Here is a 22,724-nt window from a genome sequence, read left to right as displayed (position 1 = left end):
AGCCAAGCAGTCTGAGCCCCAAGTCATGCAGCAGTCTCTTCTGCTTTTTTATGACTCTGTTAGCAGGGTTTCCCAGGGCCATCCACCCAGCCCTGCCCCAGAAGTGGAAGAGATTGAGTGCACCGATGCCCAACCACTTATTTTTCAAGATGAGTACATAGGGGGACCATCACAGCACGTCTCACATGATGACGAAACACAGGTGCCAACTGCTGGGGCTTTCGAAAGTGTGCAGACCGACATGGAAGTCAGGAGTGAAGACTGGGTGGAAGATGATGTGGAGGACGATGAGGTTCTCAACCCCACATGGAATCAAGATCATGCAAGTGACCGATGTAGTTCAGAGGAAGAGGCGGTGGTCGCACAGAGCCACCAGCACAGCAGAAGAGGGAGCAGGGTGCAAAAGCGGAGAGGCCGTCCTCTAGACAGTACACCTCCTACTGCCCACCGCAGCAAGGGACCGAGCACACCAAAGCCATCTCCAAGGAGTTCCTTGGCGTGGCAGTTCTTCAGACAATGTGCTGACGACAAGACACGAGTGGTTTGCACGCTGTGCAATCAGAGCCTGAAGTGAGGCATAAATGTTCTCAACCTGAGCACAACCTGCATGACCAGGCATTTAAGTGCAAAGCACGAGCTGCAGTGGAGTAGACACCTCAAAAACCAAGAAAGGTCTCTGGCTCCTCCTGCTTCCTCTTCTGCTGCAGTCGCGGCCTCTACATCCACCTCTGGAGTGACAGTGCCACCTGGCACCTTACAAACAGAGGATCTGCCAGCAACACCACCACCTGGGTCACCAAGCATCTCCACAATGTCCCTCAGAAGCGTTTAGCTCTCTATATCCCAAACGCTGGAGAGGAAGAGGAAGTACCCCCTACCCACCCACGATCCCTAACCCTGAATGCCAGCATTTCTAAATTAATTGCCTTTGAAATGCTGTCATTCCGTCTGAAGGAGACGGATAGTTTTAAAGGCCTTATGGCGGTGGCTGTCCCACAGTAAGTCGTGCCCAGCCGCCACTACTTTCAAGGAGAGCCATCCTTTCCCTTCACAACCAAGTAGGGGACAAAATCAGGTGTGCACTGCGCAAAGCCATCTGTGGCAAGATGCACCTGACTACGGATACGTGAACCAGTAAGCACGGTCAGGGCCGTTATATCTCCATAACAGCACACTGGGTAAATGCAGTGGCGGCTGGGCCTGAGGCGGATAGCAGTTTGGCGCATGTCCTTCCACCACCGAGGATTGCAGGGCGCTTCAGTATGCCTACTGTTGCTTCCTCCTCCTACTCCGCTTCCTCATCTGGTCAGTGCAACACCTTCACCACCAACTTCAGCACAGCCAGGGGCAAACGACAGCAGGCAGTTTTAAAACTTCTGTTTGGGGGACAAACCCCACACCACGCAGGAGCTGTGGACGGGCCTTGAAAAACAGACCAATGAGTGGTTTGTGCCAGTCAGCCTCAAGCCCGGCCTGGTGATGTGCGATAATGGGCGAAATCTTGTAGCAGCTCTGGGACTAGCCGGTTTGACGCACATCCCTTGCCTGGAACATGTGCTGAATTTGGTGGTGCAGAGATTCCTTAAAAATTACCCCGACATGTCAGAGTTGCTGCATAAAGTGTGGGCCGTCTGTGCGCGCTTTCGGCGTTCTCACCCTGCTGCTGCTCGCCTGTCAGCGCTGCAGCGTAACTTCGGCCTTCCCACTCACCGCCTCATATGCGACTTGCCCACAAGGTGGAACTCCACCTTGCACATGCTGGCAAGACTGTGCGAGCAGCAGCAGGCGATAATGGAGTTTCAGCTGCAGCACGCACGGGTCAGTCGCTCGGTGGAACAGCACCACTTCACCACCAATGACTGGGCAAACCAAAGGTGCACAATTGTCCAGCCCGGGCACAGTTCTGGAGGATGAGGAGGAGATGCAGGAGGAGGAACCATGTTCACAGCAGGGTGGCACCCAGACCAGCTCATGGCCATCACTGGTGCGTGGATGGGGGAAGATACAGAGGACACAGACGATACACCTCCCACAGAGGACAGCTTTTTGTTGCCTCTGGGCAGCCTGGCACACATGAGCGATTGCATACATGCTGCAGTGTCTCCGCAACGACCGCCGAGTTGCCCACATTCTAACTTGTGCTTATTACTGGGTGGCCACGCTGCTGGATCCCCGTTACAAGTACAACGTACCGTCCTTAATTCCGTCACTGGAGCGTGATTGTAAGATGCGCAAGCACACGCTGGTAGACGCGCTGCTGGTGGCATTCCCACCTGACAGCGGGGGCACAGTGGAAGCACAAGGCGAAGGCAGAGGACTAGGAAGAGGTCGCCAATGCAGCTGGGGAACCGCCAGCCCCTCAGAAGGCAGGGTTAGCATGGCCGAAATGTGGAAAAGCTTTGTCAGCACGACACAACAACCAGCACCACCAGCTGATATGGAACGTCTTAGCAGGAGGCTGCATTTCACCAACATGGTGGAGCAGTATGTGTGCACACGCCTACACGTACTGAATGACGGGTCTGCCCCCTTCAACTTCTGGGTCTCCAAATTGGGCACATGGCCTGAGCTTGCCCTTTACACCTTGGAGGTGCTGGCCTGCCCTGCAGCCAGTGTATTATCTGAACGTGTGTTTAGCACGGCAGGGGGCGTCATCACAGACAAGCGCAGCCGCCTGTCCACAGCCAATGTGGACAAGCTCACGTTCATTAAAATGAACCAGGCATGGATCCCTCAGGACTTGTCCATACCTTGTGCAGAATAGACATGTATACCGGCACTAAGCAGCCATTGTTATACTGCAGCACAATTGCTCATGTTTGTATTTTGGATATTTCACACATTCCTTAATTTTACAAAATTAAATTAAAACCAAAAACCTGTGTTGGCCATCTCGTCCTCCTCCATCGCCGCTTCCACCTACTCCGCTACGTCCACCGCCTCCTCAAACTCCTACTCCATATGGAACTCCACCTCATAAATCCATTTATTTTTTTTGTACGTGTTTTATTTTATATCATTTCACTACTTTGTCATTTAAATTTTAGGGTGAAATTCACCAATTTTTGGGTGTATAGTACCACTGCTATACCTAGTAGACCGTTAAAAAAAATTGTCAGTTACATTTTATGGTGCAATTAACTAATTTTTGGCTGTATAGTACCACTGCTTTACCTAGTAGACAGGTTAAAAAAAAATATAATTGTCATTTACTTTTTCGGGTTAAATTAACCAATTTTTGGGTGTATAGTACCACTGCTATACCTAGTAGGCCGATTAAAAAAAATATAATTGTCATTTACATTTTAGGGTGAGATTCATCAATTTTGGTGTTTATAGTACCACTGACATACCTAGTGGACCGGTAAAAAAAAAATTAAAAATATTGTCAGTTATATTTTATGGTAAAATTAACAAATTTGTGGGTGTGATGTACCACTCCTATACCTAGTAGACCGAAAAAAAAAAAAAAAAAAATTGTCAGTTACATTTTTTGGTGAATTTCACTAATTTTTGGGTGTAATATACCCTCCTCTACCTAGTTGACAGCTTAATAATTTTCAATAATTTTTCTGTTACATTCTCGGGTTGACATTATACAATTTTAGACGTGAATAAACAACTGCTATGCATAGGTGACAGGGAATAAAATTTTATAAATTATTCAGTAATTAATGTGCACCACATCCTTACATTTAATGCTTAAACTTTGAAAAGTTGTCACACTTTTATGCTTTAAAATTAGAGTTGAAATATGGGAGAAATTATTAAATTTGAAAAAATGGATCCTCCCTTAGATTTGGACTCTTTTTCTTACGCTTGTGCAATCAGAGCCTGAAGCAAGGCATAAACATTCTCAACCTGAGCACAACCTGCATGACCAGGCATCTAAGTGCAAAGCATGAGCTGCAGTGGAGTAGACACCTCAAAAACCAAGAAAGGTCTCTGGCTCCTCCTGCTTCCTCTACTGCTGTAGTCTCGGCCTCTTCATCCACCTCCAGAGTGACAGTGGCACCTGCCACCCCGCAAACAGAGGATCTGCCAGCAACACCACCACCTGGGTCACCAAGCATCTCCACAATGTCCCCCAGAAGCGTTCAGCTCTCCATCTCCTCCCAAACACTGGAGCGGAAGAGGAAGTACCCCACTAGCCACCCGCGATTCCTGGCCCTGAATGCCAGAATTTAAAAATGTTTGGCCTTTGAAATGCTTTCATTCCATCTGGTGGAGACGGAGAGTCCCACAGTACGTCGTGCCCAGCCTCCACTACTTTTCCAGGCGAGCCATCCCTTCCCTGCACAACCAAGTGGGAGACAAAATCAGGTGTGCACTTTGCAACGCCATCTGTGGCAAGGTCCACCTAACTACAGATACGTGGACCAGTAAGCATGGTCAGGGGTGTTATATCTCCCTAACAGCACACTGGGTAAATGCAGTGGCGGCTGGGTCTGAGACGGATAGCATTTTGGCGCATGTCCTTCCACCACCGAGGATTGCAGGGCGCTTCAGTTTGCCTCCTGTTGCTTCCTCCTCCTACTCTGCTTCCTCATCCTCTACCCCCTCCTCATCTGGTCAGCGTAACACCTTCACCACCAACTTCAGCACAGCCAGGGGTAAACGACAGCAGGCAGTTTTAAAACTTATCTGTTTGGGGGACAAACCCCACACCGCGCAGGAGCTGTGGACGGGCCTTGAACCATGAGTGGTTGGTGCCAGTAAACCTCAAGCCCGGCCTGGTGGTGTGCGAAATCTCGTAGCAGCTCTGGGACTAGCCGGTTTAACACACATCCCTTGCCTGGCGCATGTGCTGAATTTGGTGGTGCAGATGTTCCTTAAAAATTACCCCGATATGTCAGAGCTGCTGCAGAAAGTGCCGGCCGTCTGTGCGTGCTTTTGGCGTTCTCACCCTGCTGTTGCTCGCCTGTCAGCGCTGCAGCGTAACTACGGCCTTCCCGCTCACTGTCTCATATGCAACGTGCCCACGAGGTGGAACTCCACCTTGCACATGCTGGCCAGACTGTGCGAGCAGCAGCAGGAAATAGTGGAGTTTCAACTGCAGCAGAACATCACCACTACAGGTGAGTCGCTCTGCAGAACATCACCACTTCACCACCAATAACTGGGTCTCCATTTGAGATCTGTGTTCCTTTTTGCTCTATTTCGAACACTCTACCAACATGCCCAGTGCCGATAACGTCGTTCTCAGCGTTACTATCCCATTTCGGTCTTCCTTGAAAAAACACTTCTGGCGATGATGGAAGAGAATGTGGCACAGGAGGAGGAGGAGAAAGAGGGATAATTTCATAGGGTTTCTGGCCAGTCATTTAAAAGTGGCTCCGAGGGTGGGTTCCAGCACCCACAAATGCCAGGTACACATTTGTCTAGCCAGGGCACAGTTCTGGAGGATGATGAGGAGGAGGATGAGGAGGAGGAGATGGAGGAGGAGGATCCGTGTTCACTGCAGGGTGGCACCCAAACTAGCTCATGGCCATCACTGGTGCATGGCTGGGGGGATACAGATGACACAGACGATACACCTCCCACAGAGGACAGCTTCTGTTGCCTCTGGGCAGCCTGGCACACATGAGCGATTACATGCTGCGGTGTGTCCGCAACGACCGCCGAGTTGCTTACATTCTAACTTGTGCTGATTACTGGGTGGCCTTGCTGCTGGATCCCCGTTACAAGGACAACATTCCATCCTTAATTCCGTCACTGGAGCGTGATTGTAAAATGTGCGAGTACAAGCGCACGCTGGAAGACGCGCTGCTGGTTGCATTCCCACCTGAAAGCAGGGGGCACAGTGGAACCACAAGGTGAAGGCAGATGAGGAGGAAGAGGTAGACAACGCAGCTGGGGCACTACCAGCACCTCAGAAGGCAGGGTTAGCATGGCCAAAATGTGGAAAATTTTGTCAGCACGCCACAACAACCAGCAACACCAGCTGATATGGAATGTCTTAGCAGGAGGCAGCATTTCAGCAACATGGTGGAGCAGTATGTGTGCACACGCCTACATGTACTGAATGACGGGTCTGCCCCCCTCAACTTCTTGCCCTTTACACCTTGGAGGTGCTGGCCTGCCCTCCAGCCAGTGTATTATCTGAACCTGTGTTTAGCACGGCAGGGGGCTTCATCACAGACAAGCGTAGCCACCTAGTAAACGGGTTAATAGATTTCACTAATTGGGTGACATTTTACAATTTTTGCCGTGAATAAACCACTGCTCTGCATAAGTGACAGGGACCGAAATTTTAAAAATCATCTGTTTCATTGGTGGGTGACATTAACCAATTTAGGGCAATGAAAAACCCCTGCTCTGCATAGGTAACAGCGAATTAAATTTGTAAAATTTGTCTTTAATTGGCCCTTTCATTCGATCCTTCCATTTTAATAACCTGTCCCACATTTTAGCTCGATCATATTGCAGCAATTGACCTCCCTTGGATGTGGTCTCCCTTTCTCACGCTCCCTGGGAATGATGGGATTTGTAGTTTTACAACAGCTGGAGGGCCGAGTTTGCTCATTTCTGTCCTAGCATGTACATATCATATACACTGCTTACTACTGTACAACCGTACCATAATGAGAAGAGTCAATTTCTATGTTTAGAAAGCTAATATACATATTAATGGTTTATTCACAGGCACAATATATGATTATAATGAAACTAGTAATATGTTTTAGCTTTCTAAATATAGAAAAAACACAATCCTCAATGTGGTAAGGCTATAGATTTGTGATAAATGGTCAGCCTTGCTTCTTAATTTCAAGTCCCAGGAGAGAGTTAAAACTAAATTTTTTTGTTATTTTCTCTATTTCTGATTTTTACCCATAATGGCATACACCTCCTTCCCCTCCCTTACCTTATTTTTTTTTGGGGGGGGGCATGCTTGTTAAGTTAAAAAAAAAAAAGTTGGAATACAGACTGCTGCTTGGTGAGAAAGATGCTAATTACAGCAAATTATATACAGAATATGACAACATTCTTTGCATGCACATGTACAGTAATATTGATGTGTCATATGTGAAAATATAAAATGCAATGACAGGTGTATTTTAAACCCTTCAGCCACCATGATGTACCGGTACATCAAGGTGGCTGCTGCAGTGAGCCCTCTCCATAAGCGGTGGGTGCTGGTTGTACAGCAGGCACCAAGCTGCAATGATGGGAACGGTGAACACCATAAGGAGAAAAAAAATGACCCCCAAAAAAATTTGAACAACAATGATAAAAAAAAAATTGTATGTATCACAAAATGGTACCAATAAAAACCAATAAATAAAGTCCCCCCCCCCCCCCACCGGCAAAAAAACCTAATCATTATACAGCTTTGTGGATGGAAATTGTTATAGCTGTCAGGCTGTCAGAAAATAGTGATGCAAATAAATTTTTTAAAAGGTTTTTATTTTTTTAAAAGTTGTAAAAAAAATATATATTTAATGACATCATATCATTTTTACTGCACAGTGAACGCCATGATGTCAAAACCTCAAAAACCTTGGCCGTTCCAATAACAGACATGGTAAATTAAATAGTGCCCTTAATAAATACAACTTATTCCGCAAAAAATAAGACTTTATATGGCTATGTGAACTGAAAAAATAAATAAAAATAATATTATTTCTATTGGAACGTGGGGAGGGAAAAATGAAAATGCAAAACAGAAAATGGGCCCGGTACTTAAAGGGTTAAAGAATACAACCCAATATGGGTACGATATACAAATTGAATTAAAGTTTATCAAATTCTAAAAGTAATTTGAAGATTGCTCATGCTAAAAATAGACATATTGATGCATTATATTTCCTCCTACCTGATGTTGTCTTCACCTCTTCTGTTGTGTTTCGCAGCCCAACAAATGAAAACTGATAAAGTCTCCATGATCGCACATCTCCAACTTCAACTGAGCTTCTCTTCCACTGATAAATGATTTCTTCTTTTGGGTAACCATCTTCAATGCAATTAAAAGAATGCATCAGAATCACTGGATGGCTTTCTATATACGTAGTAGAGAAAGAAAGTGTTGTCTGGGAATATCTTTTACGTTAACTGGTTTATATTCCGCTCTTCACAAGAGTTTCCATATATTGTATTTCCATATATCTGCATATATTTTTTTTTTTTCTAAGGCCTCACAGCCGGGAAATATACTTATCATTCTACCTATTTTGTGGCATCAATATGTGATTGGCCTGACCTGTCTCCCCCATATGTTGCATATTGTTTATTTTTATATTGTAATAATATTTAGTTTTTTGTATACAGTAGCTCCTAGTACATAATACACAGACTCACTCTCTAATGTACAGTACAATAGAATCCGTGCAACACTACTATGTGGATTCTACTTTATAAAGAAACTCTCCTACATGGCACTCTAATTCATCCCATACTACAGTTTAGAGGTTGCTATACTAGGGGCCCTTTAGGAAATTGTAGAATTATGGGTTCCGTCATAACCGAGTACTGTGACAAATAATGAGTTTACATTCCATTGCATGTTTGTAATACTTACAGCTTGAAAATTCCAGAGGACAGGAATGCTCATCCATTGGAAAGTTATGCAACTGAAGCTGACACTCAGCATCTATGGTCAGCCTACAAGCACATTAATAAAATTACATGTTAGAAGCCTGTATTACTTTAGATTTGTGATTTAGCATCATATGAATCAATAACAAATACACACAAAGACTTGTATTTTTAGCGATTTTGTAATGTGTTTATTTGGTTATATAGCAATAATACATATTATACTTGCATAGAGTTTCAAATACACTAAAAAGTATTTAACCCTATGCCCAATGATATAGAAATTCTGATAACTTACTAAGCCCTGTATATGTTATAGTTGTGTAAATGCAGCCTTACTCTTTATATATTTACTCTACAGTTGCCTGATAATTCATAATGTCTGATAATTTAGCCACAATCAGATCTGCATACTACTAGATGGAAAACATTTTGCTGTACCTATGATTAATCTAAAAGAAACTAGAGCATGACTGATTTGTTTGTTTTTTTGCAGCATGTGAGTTCGATAGTAATTAGACATGAGCGAATCGACCTTTGAATCATAGATCCAAAGTTGATTCGGTCAAAAGCTTTGATGTTAATGCTAGAGTCAAACTTCATCTCGCCCCAAAGTCTCACAGGACTTTGGTGAATTACTACTGTATTCATATCTGCGTATTTAAAAACAATTTAAAATAGGAATCTGTAGTCAGTTTTGGAACTGGTTGGTACCTCAGTACCAAAGCGTTTTTAAATACGCAGATATGAATACAGTAGTAGTTCACCAAATTCTCATGCGACTTTGGGCGAGACAAAGTTTGGCTCCATGTAGCTAATACATTTTAATGCTGTAAGGAAACAGTATTAACATCAAAGTTTTTGAATGACATTTTTTGTTTTGTTACTGACATAATTTTTTTTGCTCAGGAAACATGGTGCTTTCTTTTTATGTAATTTATGTCTTGCTATTTTTGTATATTATTTTTACTTTTTTTACCAGAAAAAGTGTAAGATCAAAATAAACAAGAATCAATGTTTTACCATTTTTTTCAATTTGTTTTTAATTACACTTCAATTTGTTTGTTTTTTCGTTTTTTTTAAACTGCCTCCCTTTTTCACTATGCTAGATTTTATACAGGAAATATATAGTTTATCACCACTGAGGGGCTTGCTTGAACCTGTGATGTGGGTGGAAGTGGTGTTTTTTCTTTTTTCCCATTTTACCCCCCATAAGGTCGTACAGGACATTTGGGAGCACTTTAACATTACATGTAACATGTGTGCTGTTTATTTCCACTGTACAGGGCTTACAGATTAGCCCTAAATTAATCACAGGAAGACCACTGTCTGGAGACTTGTTGCAGAGCTGATCTGGGTCTGCTACTTGATTGATAGGAAGCATCATGGCTGTTTCTTGAACTGTAGACAGTTTAGTCATTGAGGCTTATATCTACAGCAGTGGGATGGAGTACAGTAATATACCATCTGTGCCTTCTCTATGTGGAGTCTAGATGTCACTGACAACCAGTCCCCCACTCCTACAGCTGTACAGAGAAAGTTCTTGAGCATCCTTACAGTTACATACTGACCAGATGACCATTTATGCAATCTGGCGGCCCACAAGTCATATGGTGGCCTGAACTACAGCTAAGAATTATCCCACCCCAAATAGCAGAAGATTTAAAGGGGTTCTCTGGGAATTAAGAAAATTAATATATGTATATATTACTTTATCATAAATATATTCCAAAATTCCTTTCATTAGTTATAATAGCTCATTTTGTCTTGAGAGCAATCATCAGGGGAAACAAAATGGCCGCCATCCTACTAGTACACACAAAACCTGTCCTAATCACACAAGAGGACAAGTTACTTCGCAACACTGAGGTAAAGAGCTGCATCATCCTCCTCTCTGCTCTGCTTGTCAGGGATTATGGTCCTGAATACAGCTGACAACAACGTTAGCTGATTCTCTGGGGAATTTAGTTCAGAGGAGACATTAAGTACAGAGAGGACGGACAGGACAGACTGATATGGATATAGAATGTGTCGGCAGATAAGAACCATTTGGCCCATCTAGTCTGCCCAATATACTAAATACTATGGATAGCCCCTGGCCCTATCTTATATGAAGGATGGCCTTATGCCTACCCCATGCATGCTTAAACTCCTCCACTGTATTTGCAGCTGCCACTTCTGCAGGAAGGCTATTCCATGCATCCACTACTCTCTCAGTAAAGTAATACTTCCTGATATTACTTTTAAACCTTTGCCCCTCTAATTTAAAACTATGTCCTCTTGTAGCAGTTTTTCTTCTTTTAAATATTCTCTCCTCTTTTACCTTGTTGATTCCCTTTATGTATTTAAAAGTTTCTATCATATCCCCTCTGTCTCATCTTTCTTCCAAGCTATACATGTTAAGGTCCTTTAATCTTTCCAGGTAAGTTTTATCCTGATATGTGGTAATGGAGGCTGCATACAAGTGCTGATGCTCATTAGCCACCCCAAACCTCCTCTCATGTCTCATCATCATCTCTGTTCCCACAGAGATTCACCTGTATTCAGGATCATAATCCCTGACAAGTAGAGCAGAGAGAAAGATGAGTAACTTGAAGTAACTTGTCCTCCTGTGTAATTAGGACAGGTTTTGTGTGTACTAATAGGACGGAGGCCAATTTATTTCTCCTAATGATTGCTCCCTAGACAAAACGAGCCATTATAACTAATGAAAGACATTTGAGAACATATTTTTAATAAAGTTATATTTCAGTATTTTCATTTTCTTAATTCCCGAAGAACCCCTTTAAGATTAGAAATCATATTTAATGAGTGATACTTTATAAAACCTATGCCAACTGCGTTAGTGTACATTTGGGCCAGGCCATCATTTTTGCCAGTTTTTATTGGTCTGTGGATGGTTCTGCCACCACCAGACTCACCAACTATTTTCACCACTTGCAGATTATAGCGTGAATTGGCATGAGCCATAATTTGCGACTTTGTTAAGCCAGAAAGGCAGCATCAGGTCATTACAAAATTTGCCCCTTGGACTACATGCAAGGCCCTTTAGGCTGTGGCCCCGGGTACGCAATATCCGGGCACCGGCTGTGGGCTCACTGCATCATGGATGCGGACCCATTCACTCCTTTACGATGCTTTCTGTGAGGTTTCTGTCAGTGCCTTCTAACCACAAATAAATAGAACTTGTTCTTTTTTTTTTTTGCTGTGCAGACGGATCATGGACCCATTCAAGTGGGTCTTGATCTGTCGCGGCAGCCGCACAGATGGTGCTCGTGCATTGGGGACCGCAAATTGCAATACCCCAATGCACGGAACCGCGAGCAATGGGCGTGTGCAAGATGCCTAAGAGTAATTTCACGCATGGCAGTTTGGTTGCAGAAATGACTGTGACTGAAAACAGTTCCATACATTTCAACCATGTTTCTGGTACATGGGACCAGGGCCGTTTCTATAGTCGGACGAGGGGTGCGACCGCACAGGGAGCATGACTCCAGCAAGAAGAGGGGGGCGACGTCTGCATCTATTTACAGACTGGAAGCGCAGGCTAAGTTAAAAGTGCTACTGCGCTCCATTGCTAATCTCTGGCTGCAGGCTCGGCTGCCCTGTAATCTGTAAGGGGCAGGGCCTGGCAGCATGTCCGGAACGCCCCCAGACCAGTGCGCTGTGTGATATGACGTCACAGGCAGTGCTGCTGCGTGCATCCATTACTTCAGGCGGGATTAGAAGAGCGCGGCGTGTGCCATTTTCTTAGTCTCTCCAGTCTCTCTGCTCACTCACTCACTGCATTGGCACAGAATCCAGGGTGTCAGTCTCTTCAGCCTCCAGTCCTCCACCAGCAGATTCAGGCAGGAAGTGGCACTAGGCCAGCCAAGGCCCCAGGTTAGGTACAGTTAAAGAAGTATTAAGTAAAAAATACAGACAGTATGGCAGGCCTATACAGCTGCATAGTACATGTGCATATACTGTATATAATAATATACTGATTATAATTATAAATTATATGTACAGTAACAGTGCTGAGCATAATTGTACATATGTACTATGCAGCTGTTATAAGCCTGCTATATATATATATATATATATATATATATATATATACAGTACAGACCAAAAGTTTGGACACACCTTCTCATTCAAAGAGTTTTCTTTATTTTCATGACTATGAAAATTGTAGATTCACACTGAAGGCATCAAAACTATGAATTAACACATGTGGAATTATATACATAACAAACACGTGTGAAACAACTGAAAATATGTCATATTCTAGGTTCTTCAAAGTAGCCACCTTTTGCTTTGATTACTGCTTTGCACACTCTTGGCATTCTCTTGATGAGCTTCAAGAGGTAGTCCCCTGAAATGATTTTCACTTCACAGGTGTGCCCTGTCAGGTTTAATAAGTGGGATTTCTTGCCTTATAAATGGGGTTGGGACCATCAGCTGCGTTGAGGAGAAGTCAGGTGGATACACAGCTGATAGTCCTACTGAATAGACTGTTAGAATTTGTATTATGGCAAGAAAAAAGCAGCTAAGTAAAGAAAAACGAGTGGCCATCATTACTTTAAGAAATGAAGGTCAGTCAGTCAGCCGAAAAATTGGGAAAACTTTGAAAGTAAGGGCTATTTGACCATGAAGGAGAGTGATGGGGTGCTGCGCCAGATGACCTGGCCTCCACAGTCACCGGACCTGAACTCAATCAAAATGGTTTGGGGTGAGCTGGACCACAGAGTGAAGGCAAAAGGGCCAAAAAGTGCTAAGCATCTCTGGGAACTCCTTCAAGACTGTTGGAAGACCATTTCAGGGGACTACCTCTTGAAGCTCATCAAGAGAATGCCAAGAGTGTGCAAAGCAGTAATCAAAGCAAAAGGTGGCTACTTTGAAGAACCTAGAATATGACATATTTTCAGTAGTTTCACACTTGTTTGTTATGTATATAATTCCACATGTGTTAATTCATAGTTTTGATGCTTTCATAGTCATGAAAATAAAGAAAACTCTTTGAATGAGAAGGTGTGTCCAAACTTTTGGTCTGTACTGTATATATATATATATATATATATATATATATATATATATAGATGCTGCATAGCTGTCATCTATATTGTCACATTAATATATATATATATATATATATATATACAGTTGCAAGAAAAAGTATGTGAACCCTTTGGAATTATATGGATTTCTGCACAAATTGGTCATAAAATCTGATCTGATCTTCAACTAAATCACAACAATAGACAATCACAGTCTGCTTAAACTAATAACACACAAAGAATTAAATGTTACCATGTTTTTATTGAACACACCATGTAAACATTCACAGTGCATGTGGAAAAAGTATGTGAACCCCTAGACTAATGACATCTCCAAGAGCTAATTGGAGTGAGGTGTCAGCCAACTGGAGTCCAATCAATGAGATGAGATTGGAGGTGTTGGTTACAGCTGCCCTGCCCTATAAAAAAAACACACCAGTTCTGGGTTTGCTTTTCACAAGAAGCATTGCCTGATGTGAATGATGCCTCGCACAAAAGAGTTCTCAGAAGACCTGCAGTTAAAAATTGTTGACTTGCATAAAGCTGGAAAGGGTTATAAAAGTATCTCCAAAAGCCTTGCTGTTCATCAGTCTACGGTAAGACAAATTGTTTATAAATGGAGAAAGTTCAGCACTGCTGCTACTCTCCCTAGGAGTGGCCATCCTGTAAAGATGACTGCAAGAGTACAGCGCAGACTGCTCAATGAGGTGAAGAAGAATCCTAGAGTGTCAGCTAAAGACTTACAAAAGTCTCTGGCATATGCTAAGATCCCTGTTAGCGAATCTAAGATATGTAAAACACTAAACAAGAATGGATTTCATGGGCGGATACCACAGAGGAAGCCACTGCTGTCCAAAAAACATTGCTGCACGTTTACAGTTTGCACAAGAGCACCTGGATGTTCCACAGCAGTACTGGCAAAATATTCTGTGGACAGATGAAACCAAAGTTGAGTTGTTTGGAAGAAACACACAACACTATGTGTGGAGAAAAAGAGGCACAGCACACCAACATCAAAACCTCATCCCAACTGTGAAGTATGGTCGTGGGAGCATCATGGTTTTGGGCTGCTTTGCTGCGTCAGGGCCTGGACGGATTGCTATCATCGAAGGAAAAATGAATTCTCAAGTTTATCAAGACATTTTGCAGGAGAACTTAAGGCCATCTGTCCACCAGCTGAAGCTCAACAGAAGATGGGTGTTGCAACAGGACAATGACCGAAAGCATAGAAGTAAATCAACAACAGAAAGGCTTAAACAGAAGAAAATACGCCTTCTAGAGTGGCCCAGTCAGAGTCCTGACCTCAACCCGATTGAGATGCTGTGGCATGACTTCAAGAAAGCAATTCACACCAGACATCCCAAGAATATTGCTGAACTGAAACAGTTCTGTAAAGAAAGAAATGGTCAAGAATTACTCCTGACCATTGTGCACGTCTGATCTGCAACTACAGGAAACGTTTGGTTGAAGTTATTGCTGCCAAAGGAGTTTCAACCAGTTATTAAAGCCAAGTGTTCACATACTTTTTCCACCTGCATTGTAAATGTTTACATGGTGTGTTCAATAAAAACATGGTAACATTAAATTTTTTGTGTTATTAGTTTAAGCAGACTGTGATTGTCTATTGTTGTGACTTAGATGAAGATCAGATCACATTGTATGATCAATTTGTGCAGAAATCCATATCATTCCAAATGGTTCACATACTTTTTCTTGCAACTGTTTATATATATATATTGTGCTTATACTGTGTGTAATATATATATATATATATATATATATATATATATATATACACTGCTCAAAAAAATAAAGGGAACACTTAAACAACACAATGTAACTCCAAGTCAATCACACTTCTGTGAAATCAAACTGTCCACTTAGGAAGCAACACTGAGTGACAATCAGTTTCACATGCTGTTGTGCAAATGGGATAGACAACAGGTGGAAATTATAGGCAATTAAGACACCCCCAATAAAGGAGTGGTTCTGCAGGTGGTAACCACAGACCACTTCTCAGTTCCTATGCTTCCTGGCTGATGTTTTGGTCACTTTTGAATGCTGGCGGTGCTTTCACTCTAGTGGTAGCATGAGACGGAGTCTACAACCCACACAAGTGGCTCAGGTAGTGCAGCTTATCCAGGATGGCACATCAATGCGAGCTGTGGCAAGAAGGTTTGCTGTGTCTGTCAGCGTAGTGTCCAGAGCATGGAGGCGCTACCAGGAGACAGGCCAGTACATCAGGAGACGTGGAGGAGGCCAACAACCCAGCAGCGGGACCGCTACCTCCGCCTTTGTGCAAGGAGGAACAGGAGGAGCACTGCCAGAGCCCTGCAAAATGACCTCCAGCAGGCCACAAATGTGCATGTGTCTGCTAAAACGGTCAGAAACAGACTCCATGAGGGTGATATGAGGGCCCGACGTCCACAGGTGGGGGTTGTGCTTACAGCCCAACACCGTGCAGGACGTTTGGCATTTGCCAGAGAACACCAAGATTGGCAAATTCGCCACTGGCACCCTGTGCTCTTCACAGATGAAAGCAGGTTCACACTGAGCACATGTGACAGATGTGACAGAGTCTGGAGACGCCGTGGAGAACGTTCTGCGGCCTGCAACATCCTCCAGCATGACCGGTTTGGCATTGGGTCAGTAATGGTGTGGGGTGGCATTTCTTTGGAGGGCCGCACAGCCCTCCATGTGCTCGCCAGAGGTAGCCTGACTGCCATTAGGTACCGAGATGAGATCCTCAGACCCCTTGTGAGACCATATGCTGGTGCGGTTGGCCCTGGGTTCCTCCTAATGCAAGACAATGCTAGACCTCATGTGGCTGGAGTGTGTCAGCAGTTCCTGCAAGACGAAGGCATTGATGCTATGGACTGGCCCGCCCGTTTCCCAGACCTAAATCCAATTGAGCACATCTGGGACATCATGTCTCGCTCTATCCACCAACGTCACGTTGCACCACAGACTGTCCAGGAGTTGGCAGATGCTTTAGTCCAGGTCTGGGAGGAGATCCCTCAGGATTCCGCCACGAAATCAGGAGCATGCACAGGCATTGTAGGGAGGTCATACAGGCACGTGGAGGCCACACACACTACTGAGCCTCATTTTGACTTGTTTTATGGACATTACATCAAAGTTGGATCAGCCTGTAGTGTGTTTTTCCACTTTAATTTTGAGTGTGACTCCAAATCCAGACCTCCATGGGTTAAAAAATTTGATTTCCATTTTTTTATTTTTGTGTGATTTTGTTGTCAGCACATTCAACTATGTAAAGAACAAAGTATTTCAGAAGAATATTTAATTAACTCAGATCTAGGATGTGTTATTTTTGTGTTCCCTTTATTTTTTTGAGCAGTGTATATTTATGCTGCATAGCTGATATAAATATTTATATAATGTGTATGGCAGCCTTTGAATAATATATATATAGAGTTGGAAGGCTGGTATGGGCAGTAAAAAAAATATATATATATATATATCCATGAGAAAACTGTGGCAGCACTCCCTTGAAAGCTGTATAAGATGTAGGGTGCCCGCGGTGGTCCCTCGATTCAGGATGGAAGACAACAAAGAAAGTTTACAGCACTCCTTGAAAGATAAAATGTGCTCTTTTATTCACACATATCAAGTGACAACGTTTCGGTTCTCTCGCAGAACCTTTCTCAATATATATATTACAGTGCCATGTAAATAACATCAGCCCCTCCAATGCAGCCCCATGTAAATCACATTAACTATCCCTCCCTTCAGCCCCTCCAACATACAGTCCCAGAAGAGAAGTGTACATGAATGAGATTTATCTAATCTCATGCACATTTCTTGTACTGTATTTAGGCTGATGCATGCGGCTGTTGACCAGTCGTTCCATTCATTTGGACCGCAATTTGCGTGCCGTTTCCACTGACTGATCCATCCACACCACAAAAAAATAGAACGTGCTCTACTTTTTTATGGTGCGGAAGCACGGTGAGAAACAACACGGAAGCCCTCCATAGTGCTTCTGTGGGGTTCCGTGCCTCCGCTCTGCACCACACCTTTTATTTGTGATGCGGTACACAAACGGATGGGGCCCATATACTGTGGGCCCACTGTTTGCGGCCTGGACACGTTTGTCTGCATGAGCCCTTAAAGTGGTTGTCTCACTTCAGTAAGTGGCATTTATCATGTAGAGAAAGTTAATACAAGTCACTTACTAATGTATTGTGATTGTCCATATTGCCTCCTTTGCTAACTGGATTCATTTTTCCATCACATTATACACTGCTCGTTTCCATGGTTACAGACCACCCTGCAATCTATCAGTGATGGTCGTGCTTGAACAATATAGCAAAAACACCAGCCTATGTGCGCTCCCATGGTCCCGGCCACCAAAGAGGCTGATGCTTTTTCCTATATTGTGCAAGTACGACCACCACTGATGGATTACAGGGTGGTCTGTAACCATGGAAACGAGCAGTGTATAATGTGATGGAAAAATGAAACCATCCAGCAAAGGAAGCGATATGGATAATAACAATATATTAGTAAGTGGCTTGTATTAACTTTCTCTACATAATAAATGCCACTTACTAAAGTGAGACAACCCCTTTAGGGGACTAATGCAGAAATTAAAAGTATTTTTTAATTTATATAAATTGATATTTAAACATTAAAACATAAAAAAATTATATTTTGCTGCTTTAAAAATATCTGGACAGAACAGATTAAACTTCTTTTTTAATTTATTCCTGTCTTTGGCTTCCAAAAACTGGCAGCACCCGATCTCTTACATGGGGCTGTGATCCGCACAATTAACCCCTCAGGTGCTGCACCCCCCCCTCCCTCCCCAGTTTTAAATTCGTTGGTGGCCAGTGGGCTCCCCCTCCCTCCCCTGTAGTACTGTCCATTCATTGGTGGCCAGTGGGCCCCTCCCCTCCCTCCGCTGTAGTACTGTCCATTCATTGGTGGCCAGTGGGCCCCCCCTCCCTCCCCTGTAGTACTGTCCATTTATTGGTGGCTAGTGGGCCCCCCTCCTTCCCCCTCCTAATTAAAATCCCCCCCCTATCATTGGTGGCAGCGGAGAGTTTAATCGCTGGGACTCCGATCGGTAACCATGGCAACCAGGACGCTACTGCAGTCCTGGTTGCCATGGTTACTTAGCAATTTTTAGAAGCATTATACTTACCTGCGAGCTGCGATGTCTGTGACCGGGCGGGCGCTCCTCCTACTGGTAAGTGAAAGGTCTGTGCGGCGCATTGCTTATAGCACAGACCTGTCACTTACCAGTAGGAGGAGCGCCCGGCCGGTCACAGACATCGCAGGTAAGTATAATGCTTCTAAAACTTGCTAAGTAACCATGGCAACCAGGACTGCAGTAGCGTCCTGGTTGCCATGGTTACCGATCGGAGCCCCAGCGATTAAACTGGGACTCCGATCGGAACTCTCCGCTGCCACCAATGATAGGGGGGGGATTTTAATTAGGAGGGGGAGGGAGGGGGGCCCACTGGCCACCAATGAATGGACAGTACTACAGGGGAGGGAGGGGGGCCACTGGCCACCAATGAATTTAAAACTGGGGAGGGAGGGGGGTGTGCCCCCTCCTGCCTGGCAGCACATGATATCTTACAGGGGGTTATGATACGCACAATTAACCCCTCAGGTGAGGCACCTGAGGGGTTAATTGTGCGGATCACAGCCCCCTGTAAGAGATCGGGAGCTGCCAGGCAGCAGGGGGCAGTCATGTACACAGTTCGTAGCATATTCTAACTTGAAGCGTCCCCATCACTATGGGAACGCCTCTGTGTTAGAATATACTGTCGAAACTCAGCTCTGAAAAAGCTTTTATGCAGACGGATCTGCGGATCCGTCTGTGTGAAAGTAGCCTACGGCCACGGACCACGGACGCGGATGCCAATCTTGTGTGAATCCGAGTTTTTTCACGGACCCATTGACTTGAATGGTCCGTGAACCGTTGTCCGTCCAAAAAATAGGACAGGAAACACGGATCACGGCCGCGGATGAACAACAGTGCATTTTCCGCGTTTTCAATGGGTCCACAGAAAATCACGGAAAACGGAACAACGGCCACGGATGCACACAGCGGTTGTGTGCATGAGGCCTTTACCAGGACATGTTTGACATATATTTTTGTAGCATGAAATGTCTGTATTATATCTTCAGCACTCCGTATTTATGCTGAAATGACCATTTTCTGTCATTTATATTGAAATGACTGATGTTCTACAGAACTGACAGCAGAAGGATAGAAGCTCTATTAATTTCAATCTGGATAAATATGTTGCTCTCTAGTTTTGAAAAACTACAACTGCCAGCTAGAGATGAGTTAAGTTTTGAAAAATTTGATTTGCCTGCTTCGCCGAATTATGACAATAAATTTGATTTGTTACAAATTAATTTGTCACAAATTGCCTTGTTAAAACGCTATTCAGCCTATCAATCAATGGGACCATTTTTAACAGCTGCTTAGACAGAAGTGCACCCGTCTAACAGACATTAAAAACAGTAATACGCTAGACCATTATGGCATTTTGGGTTTAAGAAAAAAAATTCATTCACCTCATACATTTGCTCTTCAGTGGAAAAGGCCTGCTGAATGACCTGCGCTGAGTGTGATGACATCACCACACATTCCTAGCATAATCATGTGGGGATGTCATAAGCTGACGACATGGCAGGGCACAGAAGGGAAGGAGCACTATTTGGCTTTTGGACACCAATTTTGCGGGAATGGTTTTCGGGCACTACATCACATTTACAGAGCCCCTGAGGTGCCATTAAAGGAGAAACCCTCTATAAGTAACCCCCTTTTGGAAGCTAGTCTCCTCAAATTATTTATCATGGGGTGGAGTGAGCATTTTGACCCCACAGGTGATCACTTTTTATTTGGTTTTCAGGGAAGCAGGATAAAGAAAATAAAATGTTATATTTATTCTGCTGGTTAGTATCATCGCAAAAATACCACATTTATAAATAAATAAAAATTAGTAGGCCCGTCTCATTCATCATTTTCTATGCCTGTTTTAGGCACAGAAAATGGTCTAAATGTAAGGCCTCTTTCACACGGGCGTTGCGGGAAAAGGTGCGGGTGCGTTGCGGGAACATGCGCGATTTTTCCGCGCGAGTGCAAAACATTGTAATGCGTCTTGCACGCGTGTGAGAAAAATCGGCATGTTTGGTACCCAAACCCGAACTTCTTCACAGAAGTTCGGGCTTGGGATCGGTGTTCTGTAGATTGTATTATATTCCCTTATAACATGGTTATAAGGGAAAATAATAGCATTCTTAATACAGAATGCATAGTACAATAGCGCTGGAGGGGTTAAAAAAATAATAATAATAATTTAACTCACCTTAATCCACTTGCTCGCGCAGCCCGGCTTCTCTTCTTTGCTGTGTACAGGAAAAGGACCTGTGGTGACGTCACTCCGGTCATCACATGGTCCATCACATGATCTTTTACCATGGTGATGGATCATGTGATGGACCATGTGATGACCGGAGTGACGTCACCACAGGTCCTTTTCCTGTACACAGCAAAGAAGAAGACAGAAGAGAAGCCGGGCTGCGTGAACAAGTGGATTAAGGTGAGTTAAATTTTATATATTTTTTTAACCCCTCCAGCGCTATTGTACTATGCATTCTGTATTCAGAATGCTATTATTTTCCCTTATAACCATGTTATAAGGGAAAATAACAAAGATTGGGTCCCCATCCCGATCGTCACCTAGCAACCGTGTGTGAAAATCTCACCGCATCCGCACTTGTTTGCGGATGCTTGCAATTTTCACGCAGCCCCATTCACTTCTATGGGGCCTGCGTTGCGTGAAAAATGCACAAAATAGAGCTTGCTGCGATTTTCACACAACGCACAAGTGATGCGTGAAAATCACCGCTCATGTGAACAGCCCCATAGAAATTAATGGGTCCTGATTCAGTGCGGGTGCAATGCGTTCAACTCACACATTGCACCCGAGCGCAAAACTCACCCGTGTGAAAGGGGTCTAAGACAGCTTATATTTAGACTGGCGATGGATGCGCCGCAGTTATGTAGAGGCAGGTGCCTCTTCATAACTTGTGCGGATCCACCGCCAGATATAGGGGTTATTAAGACTGCTGTTTAAATGACCCCCAATATGCTTAACATAAAAAAACTTGATTTAAGAAGTAGATGATTTGCTGACATTTTTCCTTTAACTAAGGTAAACTTCTGTTCCATACAAATAATTCTAATTAAATAGTTCTTTAAATGTTACACATTTTGGCCTCTGGACAATCTGAAATGCCTGCAATTAATTTTTAATGGAAAATATGATACTTCAATAGATGGTATTTCTGGAACAGATGACTAAGTTTTTATGTACTGTCTAAAAATTGCAATATGTAGGTAGATGTATGTATAGATATACAGAATCAGAGACATAATTAAATGTATTACTCATTTCTCTGTCTACTGCTAAATTAAGGAACAGCAAATAATAGAATGACAATTGATAGACACTCACTGAACTGAAGTGTGAAAAAGTGAGTATACTACTAAGTGAAAATGGCCACATTGTGCCCAATTAGCAATTTTCCCTCCCAGGTGTCATGTGACTCATTAATGTTACAAGGTCTCAGGTGTGAAAGGATTGCAAGTGTGTGAAATTTGGTGTTATCACTCTCACACTTTCTCATACTAGTCACTGGAAGTTCAATATGGCAACTCATGGCAAAGAACTCTCTGAGGATATGAAAAAATAATTGTTGTTCTACTTACCTAAAGATGGATGAGGATATAAGAAGATTTCTAAAACCCTGAAACTGAGCTACAGCACGGTGGCCAAGACTATATGGTGGTTTAATAAGACAGGTTCCACTCAGAACAGGCCTTGCCATGGTCAACCAAAGAAGTTGAGTGTACGTGATCAACGCCAGAGGTTGTCTTTTCAAAATAGATGTATGAGTGCTGCCAGCATTGATGCAGGTTAAAGGGGTGGGGGTTCAGCCTTTCAGTACTCAGACCATACGCCGCACACTGCATCAAATTAGTCTGCATGGCTGTTGTCCCAGAAGGAAGCCTCTTCTAAAGATGATGCACATGACAGCCCACAAACAGATTGCTGAAGACAAGCAGACTAAAGACATTGGTTTACTGGAGCCATGTCATGT

General features: G+C 43.6%; 1 protein-coding gene across 6 annotated transcripts in view; it reads right to left on the bottom strand.

The window, feature by feature from the left end:
- The window catches only part of GABRG2 (gamma-aminobutyric acid type A receptor subunit gamma2), a 288,951-nt gene that overhangs the window by 112,512 nt on the left and 153,715 nt on the right, over nucleotides 1–22,724 (bottom strand). For 4 of the 6 annotated variants that reach the window (XM_040442009.1, XM_040442036.1, XM_040442045.1 and 1 more), the window contains 2 exons: nucleotides 8,519–8,601; nucleotides 7,817–7,954 (listed from right to left, as the gene is read on the bottom strand). In XM_040442009.1, coding sequence (XP_040297943.1) covers nucleotides 7,817–7,954; nucleotides 8,519–8,601 — 221 coding nt within the window. Of the gene's footprint in view, nucleotides 1–7,816; nucleotides 8,041–8,514; nucleotides 8,602–22,724 lie in introns of all 6 variants that reach the window. The other 2 variants (XM_040442018.1, XM_040442026.1) reach the window with 1 other exon arrangement.

Source organism: Bufo bufo, chromosome 1 (assembly GCF_905171765.1).
Source record: "Bufo bufo chromosome 1, aBufBuf1.1, whole genome shotgun sequence".
NCBI classification, from domain to species: Eukaryota; Metazoa; Chordata; class Amphibia; order Anura; family Bufonidae; genus Bufo; species Bufo bufo.
This window is presented reverse-complemented; position numbering and strand designations above follow the sequence as displayed.